Below are 9,555 nucleotides of genomic sequence, written 5' to 3'. Positions count from 1 at the left end.
AGGGGGTGTTGGATGGGGGGGAATTCTGTTTTGAAAAGAAAAGTAATACTATTTACAGACTCATGCTACAGTAGCAATAAGATGTCGATCAATTTGTATTCTGTAAGCATACAATGAACAAAATTACTTTTTTGTTTGATCAAATGAATCATACAACAGCAATGAGGTAATATTTGTAGATCAAAGAGTTCCTCTGTTTGTTCATCTCTCTCAGAAGAAAAGGCGCACAGGTCACATACATACCACACTGATTCAGGAGCCTTAGCTCTAACCATGGCTGGATTCTAACCCCTATAACGGTTTCCTTATAGGGAGAGAGAGGGGGAGGAGAGTAGAATCCCACTTTTGACACCAAAGACACCAGTTTGACTGACTCGTTGGAACACTGGGGGAATCTCTCACGTTCTCAAAGTATTGTAATTGTTTGGTACCTACACTGTAGGCAAGAGTTAATAAATTAAATTTCAAGTGTAAAGCCTCTAAAGATCAGGGAGATCCCCGTTTTGTAATCTTACTCAAAATTATATATTTTTAGATTTTGGAAAATAAATACATACTGAATATTTGGAACATTTAATGTTCAAAATGACACGTGTCTTAATAGACAGAATGTCTTGGGCTTACTGGCTCTGGAAATGCCCTTTTTACATGGCCCTCCCATGTCATTTCTTTTTTACATGGCCCTCCCATGTCATTTCTGCAATGCTAAGATGGTCGCTCCCATCTTACCCTGAGTTATACTGTGTTCACTTTCAACTGAAACACAGTATCAATCTAATGCCAGCCATAAAAGCCTACAAGCAATCCTGTATTTGACCCAAAATATTTTGGCTCATTTTAATTTCGGTTTGTTTCCTTTCGTCTCTGAAACACTTTTCTCTAAGGGTACGCATATAGAAGGGTAAAAGCAAGCACTTTCTTCTTATTTAAACACATAAACGTACATACATCCACACAAAGTTACCGTCCCTCCATATCTTGTTGTTACGCAGCTGACTTTCAATGGCCACAAGCCCTTTCCTTACAAAACTTAATGTGAAAAAAGTCTTATTGCTTTCTTCCTCCTCTGAGCCCCAAAAAAACCACTTCCTCAGAGTCGTATCGTCCAGAATCTACATCCGGGTAGATCTGTTTTTTTTATAAACAGAACATCACATGGTCTTTCTTTGGGACGTCCATTCCAGAAAAAGAGAGATGGATATTAAGAGAGAGAGAGAGAGAGAGAGATGTAAAGGTATGGAAGTGCATAGTCGACTATAGGGAGCCTCTCCTGCGCAGAGCTGAATGAGGTCTTTAAGATCAGAGAGAGATCGGCCGGTCGGTGTCGTTGGTTGGTAACGTTGGTTGGTAACATTGGTCGGTCTCCCGTTCAGGCAAAGCAAATGGTTCTCTGTCCAACCAGTGTCAATTTACCCTGAGGCTGACCACACCAGGCCCTACCCCTCGGTGCCACCAGTGTGCGTGCCGCAGAAGAAAGAGGAGCAGAAAAAAAAACTATCCCTGGACTTTTCATCTGAATACATATTGTTCATATTTATACAGAAAGGTGCATTGTTCCAAGAGCTTCTTGCTCCGTGCAATTATGCATCTGGAAAGAAAAAACACAAAGGACACAAGGTTAGGCATTAGGTTAAGAGAAAGCGTTGMGTTGTGGTTAGGTACTTCACGTAGGTCTATTGTGAAAGAAATGTCACTAAACAATTGCTGTTGGAGTTCTAGTAAGACATGGAAAGTTAATTGTTTCGTACCTCTGCATTCATACTTGAGGTCTGAGAAGTACACCATCTCTTGGGAGAAGACAAAGAGGCCTAGTCTTCCGCCTGCGTACGTCTTGTCGTATATGCTCCCAGAATCAGCCATGATCTTCTTCCCCTCGTACATGACCACTCTGAAACAAAGATACAATAAGAAGATTTGTGAGATAAACTATGTTACGATACAAACACAGCCATTATGGAAAGTCTATAAGCAGTTTGACCAATGTTCTCCAAGGAGTAAAAAGGTTTTAAAATCAAGTAAGTCATGTGTACACGTGTTTGTGTAGACATTCTCAATCTCATAAATCTCCACCAGGCCAAGGCTTCAGTGTTTACCTGATGTGTCCTGTTCTTGGTCTGTGGATCAGGTGCCATCTGTAGGCTGTGAAGTCTTTCCAGCCAATGTTCTTAGGGTCGTGCCAAAGAGTCTTCACCTACAGAAGAAAGAAGAAACGTAGGGTTAAAGTTAGATGGCGTAGTCACCCATTACTCCTGAAGGTTTTTTCCTATGTGTGTGTGGGTATGTGTTCAGGCATGCAAGACGATAGGGGTTATTTCTTACCTGTCCTGTGGTGTTGCCAGTGTGCCAGAGAGCGTTCCTGAGGTGCTCTCCAGGTCCAGTAGTGGAGTTGACCACCTTGATGGACAGTCCTGAGTATCCCTGAGCCTTGGTGGGTTTGTTGTTCCAGTAGGTCTGTGTGATCTGTTTCCACATCACCACGTAGAACCTGGAGCTGGACTGGTAGCCGAACACAAAGCCGGCGTAGTCATCATCTCTCTCTGTGTTGATGAAGAAGGTACCACTGAAGTCCACAGAGTTGAACTCATCAAAACCTGGGAATGGAGAAACAGAGAAGATGAGAGTGAGAGGATGGTCTTTTTTAGTTAGGGTTGGGTTATTTTGAGATGTCCCAAAGCATAGAATGTAACAATCAAGCCATCCACACAACCAGTCAACCAATTAACCAATCCATCTACTCACCCACCCAACCAACCAAACCAACCAATTAACCAATCCATCTACTCACCCACCCAACCAACCCAACCAACCAATTAACCAATCCATCTACTCACCCACCCAACCAAACCAAACCAACCAATTAACCAATCCATCTACTCACCCACCCAACCAACCCAACCAACCAATTAACCAATCCATCTACTCAACCCAACCCAACACACAACCAACACATTAACCAATCCAATCTACTCACCCACCCAACCAACCAAACCAACCAATTTAACCAAATCCATCTACTCACCCACCCACCCAACCAACCCAACCAACCAATAACCAATCCATTCTACTCACCCACCCAACCAACCCAACCAACCAATTAACCAATCCATCTACTCACCCACCCAACCACCCAACCAACCCAACCAACCAATTTAAACCAATCCATCTTACTCACCCACCCAAAACCCAAACCAACCAATTAACCAATCCATCTACTCACCCACCCACCCAACCAAACCAAACCAATATAACCAAGCCACTACTCACCCACCCAACCCAACCAAAACCAACCAATTAACCAATCCATCTTACTCACCCACCCAACCAACCAAACCAACCAATTAAACCAATCCATCTTACTTCCACCACCCACCCACCCAACCAACCAAATCAACCAAACCAACCAATCCAACCAATCCACTCACCAACAGCAATGCCAGGGTCACAGTTGACGGTCTGGACCAGCTCTTTGCCCTGATGTCTGACCACCCAGTTGGGGTCGATCTGGGACGTTCCCTTGGGGTCCAGGGGAACCATCTGGAACTTTCTGAAGTCGGTCTCGCTGATGTCAAAGTTCTCCGGACACACGTCGTAGATGTCAGGCACATTGTCTTGGTCAAAGTCGTCTTTGCAAGCGTCTCCTCGACCATCACCTGGACGAGATAGAAGACTTGATAAATAACACGTCTTACCATTAAGTAGATTAATAACACTGATATCATGCATGTCCCCGGTCATCAATCCTGGTCTTGAAGAGCTATAGGATGCAAAGGGTGTTTGTTATAGGCAAGCAGTAACAAAACTGATTCAAGTAACCACCTAATTGTTAAGCCAATTGATCAGTTGAAAAGGGTGCTCAACTCTGAAGATTATGCTAAAGATTTCAGTCTATATTTTGCTTAAGATTTCCTCTCTTCTAGAGCCACTCACCATCGGAGTCGATCTGGTCAGGGTTGAAGGCCAGTCTGCAGTTATCTTTCTCGTCTGGGATCCCGTCATTGTCATCATCGTGGTCGCAAGCGTCTCCCTTTCCGTCTTTGTCGTGATCGGCCTGGTTAGCGTTGGGGATGTAGGGGCAGTTGTCCAGGTTGTTCTGGTGGCCGTCTTCATCGATGTCCTGGTTGCTGTCACACTTATCTCCCACACGGTCGTCATCAGAGTCAACCTGTAGAGTTAAATGGAGATTGATGTAGGTTTAAGAAATGGGGAAGGTGAGCTGATCCTAGATCTGTGCCTACGGGCAACTAACGGTAGCAATTATGATGACACTTACTCGCAGATGCTCATTTTATTTCCAGCTGTACCAGCTGTTCAACCAATCATCTCTTCAATATCTCCTCCTCCCCCCATCTTTTCATATTGGACTCCAATCCTTTTATTTCCAGCTGTACCAGCTGTTCAACCAATCTTGAGTGCAGTGTAATACGCTAGTCCTAACCTTATATTTAGGATTGGGGCCTAAATATAAGACTCACTTTCATCCACCCTTCTTTCTCTGCAAGGTACACAAGACACAGGCAAGATTAAAAGCACAACATTCTGAAATGAATATATCATTGTCAGAGATGTTTCCTGCAGCAGTGGACACTGGGTAATCGATTCTAGTAAACTGAACTTGTGCTCTCTCTCTCTTTCTGTCCAGTAGGCTCTGTCTTGCTCTCTCTCTCTTGCGTTGCCATCAGCCCACCACTCCTCTCTCGACCCTGCAATGCTGCATCTGTGTCTGCTCTCTCTCTCTCTCCTGCATCACCACTAATAGCCGGTGGTCCTATTCATCAATCCTCCCTCCTCCGTGTTGCATGAAGTAACTCTGCTACCTACATCTGCGAAGCCCTCTACCATGAAGCTGCAATAACTCTCCCATCCTCTCTAACTCTACATCTGTGAGGCGGTGAAACACCTGACATGAATGAGTACTCGTCCCTTAGTGGCCGGCGCTTTCTCTCTCTCTTCTTATCCATTTATTCTGATCGGTGCTCTTCTCTGCGCGTTTACCCCCTCTTGTGCCACCCTCTACTCTGGCTTCCCTAACAGCATAGAATGCGTCATTCTCTCTCCCCCTCACTCTCTATCCCCCCTCCCCTCTACCCATTCCCTACTCTACATCTCTCGCGTCGCTCACTCTACTGCCACTCGCAAACTAAACACCATGTCCAAAATCCGTGAAATTCAATAACACCCCAACAATGCACAATCTACCAAGCACCACTTATAGACCAGAGCGATAGAGGATACGAGCGACACAGAGTTCTGAATAAAACCTCCTATACAACTAAGCAACACCCAACTTCTCGACCATGACCCGTACTATCCACAGAACCACACCAACGGTGAAGACGACGAAACGCCCTGCTCTGCTGGAAACCCATATCCGACGGAGATGTGAGACTCAAACCCCCTTAGTCGTCCATCCCTATACTCTTCAAACCCATGTCCTGCCATAACAACTAATAGAAGCTACCCGATCGTCTCTCTTACAAAAACAATCTACGGCATCACAACTCACTACGAAGCGACCGCAACTAATGCAGAGAGGTCTACCACCAAAATCCACAACATCTAGTAAAGAACCACCACACAAACATCCGACCACAATCCAGTCCAAACCAAGATAATAACTCACACACCATACAGTCCCTTTCCCACTGATTACTTATTCCCTCCACGAGGCACACCCACAAAAACCATTACACCCCACACACTCCCAGAGACGCAAATTTGATAACTCTAAATTTCCATCACGATTACATGGTCCATCCCGAAAACACACACAACAAACTTCACAAAGACAGGACTCTTACCATAACTCAGCGTGAAAGACTCCAAAGTGCTTAACTCATCCTGCGCAGTCTCCAGAGCCATCACACTATCCAGAACACACAGAGCGGTCAAGGTTAAAGCCTCGTAACAGTCCATGTCTTTTATAAGCATATACCCCGTACGCGTTACTGCGGAAGTCTTGCGTCGACACAGAGGCCAGCTTTATCAAACACAAAAAGAGCGCGAGAGCGCGAGAGCTGCAAAGCATCGATCTATACTATAGACTTTCACAAAGAATGGAACGGCTTACCTATTCCTTGCACTCACTACAAGAAAGCTCCACACATCTACAACAACGCCGTTCTCTCCTCACCTTCACCTCATCCCACACAACTCATCCGACATACACGACACCAAGTCTCCATTGGTCCAAAACCCGAGTTCATTACTCCATACATTGAGCAAGACACAACTCGCCCGCACGTCTACCACGTGGACCACAGCCAGACCACAACAGAACCTGGACCGCATGATGGCGAGCCCATGATCCGTATAGACCACTAGTCCGCTTGGTAAAACCACCACAACCACTGACCATGCGTTGTGGCACTTCGCTCACAACACATCCACCACACACCACACGACAACACGCACAACGCACACACACAAACACACACCACAACACACAACTAGACATCTGATACTCACCACATAGGTCACTCGTATTCTAGACTTGAGTCATCAACACAGACCTCTAGCTTCTTACTACGCAACAAGTCATCCAACATGAGACTGTCTCACATAGACAATGTTTCCCACCTAAAGACTGTATCAAACACTAGGCACTATTTCTACATATGACTGCTTAATATCTACCAGCCCTGCCACCTCTACCACAATAGACGACCTTACCATAAGAACATAGTCCACTTCTACGAGACTGTATTTACGTAGACTGGTCCATCTAGAGACTGCTTTCACTAGACTGTTTACTAGACCATTATCACCATCAAGACTCGTTCACCGACCACTCACACTGCCACATTTCACTAGCACATTCCCACTAGCACTCGAGTTACTAGACTGCCAAGATTTTATACCCGAGGACTGATGTATCCTACTACCATAGACTGTTCTTACTAGACTCGTCCTCACTCATCACATGTTTCCCACCTAGCCACTCGCATCACCACAGAACCCATAGTATCACTAGACATCTTTCCATACTCAAAACCCAATGTGCGCGTCTATCACTAAAACTCATCTTCCACACTCGAACTGATTACCAGGACTGTGGTCACTAGAGAACTGTTTTTGACCTACCAGAGCGTTTCACTAGACTGTTTCACTAGACTGTTTACTAGACTGTATCACTAGACTTCCACTAGAGCTTTGACTCGATCGTACCTGGATCCAGAGGACTCCCCTGTTTTTTACGCCACAGATGTCTAGATGACCTCGAGCCATGGGGTTATCCCCGATAGTCCTTGTATCGAACGCTTACCTCCTGATCTGTGTGGTTCCTCAGCGGGATAAGACCATCTGTGAATTCCAATCTAAGACTGTCTTTGATTCACGTCCCACGCGTGTTCACCCGACTGTATCGATCCAAAAGTAGACTATGGCCGAATCCAACACAGACGTCATGCACTAAGATGCTTTCGTAATCAGCTCGAGACATGTCTATCGTAGACGTCCGACTATCACTAAAGTACTGTTCCTATCTTCAACATGCGTATCGCCATCGAGAACCGAATTCACTCCGCTACAGCCTACACTAGAACTGTATACTAAGCGAGACTGATTCAACACTTATGAGTACCAGATAGTAATCAACTAAAACACCCTGTATCACTCATGTGAACCCATTTAACAGCTAAGAACTGATAATCACCCGAACCTTTGATCACTAGATCTGTATTCACTTAAGACTGCAATGTCCTTCCTTAGTGACCTGCTAATTTCACTAGACTGTATCTACTCCCAGACTGTATCACTAGACTAGTTTCACTAGACTGCTGGACTATTCACTGATAATCACTAATCATGTTTTCACAGTGAGACTGTGCCGAAGAGAAGACACTAGGACTGTTTCACGTAGACTGGTTAGAGGCCAAGAGTATACACCCTTAGACTAGACACTAGACCTTTGTTTGCACTAAGTACAAATGTCATCACACTTCGACTCCTCTTACACTGATCATACGGAGAAAGGTCCTCACAACTGAGGGATCGAGATAGGAAATATAACGCGCAAGATCGCTCATACCTCCTTACCTTATCGCGTCCAATCCCATCTTCACGTCCTCAATTACTCGCGCTATAGTATTTCACTCTCTTCATATGCCAATGCGCTCCTACATTCCATATTCCGTGCAGGCTTGCATCCTTCCCTTCCTGCGCCTCCATCCACGGCCGGTTCCTGCCTAACTGCTCGATGGCCAAGTCAGTGTCTAAAAACTCTGTTGTACATGTGCTGTTATGTCCTGCCACAGAGCACTGCAGGCGATCAGCCTGCGACTCACCGTTCTTCGCAGGGGATACTGTCATCTAGCTACCGGCTAATAGTCCCCCCCTTTCCTCCAGTCTGTTGTTACAGTGAAGATCCAGGCCCTACCTCTGGTGTTACGCAGGAGCCGAGATGGTGGGGAAGATTAGGGGCAGTATGTGTCACTAGAGGTTTAGGTTGACCTATGTGAGGGAAACCGACAAAGGGTACGGAGGAGGTATGACGAAGGGGGATGTCTAGGAGTGTTCGTGCTTGCATATTGGTCAGTTCAGCGATTTAACACACTCTGATATCCACGCACAATTATCTTGACAGGTTCTTAAAGATGGTGGAAATGCGAAATCTCTGTGAGAGATGCGCTATTTATAAAAAAGGGAGGAGGAGCTGGTGGGAGAGTGTAAGAGTATAGAGAAGAAATGGAAGAGGAGGGAGTGGCAGGGAGCGAGTAGGATGGTCCGTGGAGGAAGAGACTACTAGAGTGGGAGGCAACGTAACCAGGTAGCGAAGAGGACTGATCAGGGCGTGGTCAGACAGAGAAGTGGTGGATATGATGGACAAAGAGCTAGTATGGGAAGGCGTCGACAGTGATGGCTCAGTTGGTAATTTCCAGCGTGTAACAGCGTTCAACCAATTCAGTCTCATATCGAATGATCATTCCATGCCTCGCGCCCGATCTGGTTTGCATTGATGATGGGGACTCGACTATTTCTGTATTAAGTTATCCAGCATATGTACTCATGCGTGTGTGTTCAACCAATCATCTCTTCAAATCTCCTCCTCTCTCCTACCCCCACTGCCTCCTCCCTCATCTTTTATTATTTGGACTCCAATCCTTTATTTAAGCTTGTGATACCAGGCTATCATGTCACATCCAAGGTCAGCTTCTATCAGCTGGGAAATTTTAAATCATTAAATTGAGAGTCCAATCTTGAAAACCAGCCACTCTTCACTTGAGCCGCGCCACGTGCCTTCCTCAGCCGCGATGCATCGTTCTCATATTGGACTCCAATAATTTTATATTCCAGCTAACTTGTTTGTAGCAAACCTCAATAATGTTAACCAGGCTTATAGTGGTGTCAGACGCAGAAAAAGGAAGGACTCCTGCAAGTGCCCTGCACCGACATCGTGCTACTAACACGACGAAGTGACCCAGCGTTCGCGGCGGAACGCCAATTGAACAGCTGGTTACAGCTGTAAAAAATAAGGATTCGAGTTCCAATGATGAAAAGATGGAGGGGGAGGAGGAGTGGCGGAGGGAAGAGGAGGAAGATATTAAGAGATGACTTGGC

General features: G+C 45.5%; 1 protein-coding gene across 1 annotated transcript in view; it reads right to left on the bottom strand.

Moving 5' to 3' along the window:
• Window positions 1-679: 679 nt before the first annotated feature.
• The window catches only part of thbs1b (thrombospondin 1b), a 29,392-nt gene continuing 20,516 nt past the window's right edge, over window positions 680-9,555 (bottom strand). The window contains exons 15-20 of the mRNA XM_070446752.1: window positions 3,928-4,162; window positions 3,423-3,650; window positions 2,320-2,591; window positions 2,094-2,191; window positions 1,749-1,888; window positions 680-1,588 (exon numbers count right to left, since the gene is read on the bottom strand). Of these exons, the coding sequence (XP_070302853.1) occupies window positions 1,581-1,588; window positions 1,749-1,888; window positions 2,094-2,191; window positions 2,320-2,591; window positions 3,423-3,650; window positions 3,928-4,162 (981 nt within the window). The 3' untranslated portion in view covers window positions 680-1,580. The remainder of the gene's footprint in view (window positions 1,589-1,748; window positions 1,889-2,093; window positions 2,192-2,319; window positions 2,592-3,422; window positions 3,651-3,927; window positions 4,163-9,555) is intronic.

Source organism: Salvelinus sp. IW2-2015, linkage group LG14, assembly GCF_002910315.2.
Source record: "Salvelinus sp. IW2-2015 linkage group LG14, ASM291031v2, whole genome shotgun sequence".
In the NCBI taxonomy this organism is placed as follows: Eukaryota; Metazoa; Chordata; class Actinopteri; order Salmoniformes; family Salmonidae; genus Salvelinus; species Salvelinus sp. IW2-2015.
The sequence above is the reverse complement of the archived record's forward strand: the minus strand, read 5'-3'. Positions and strand labels throughout refer to the sequence as shown.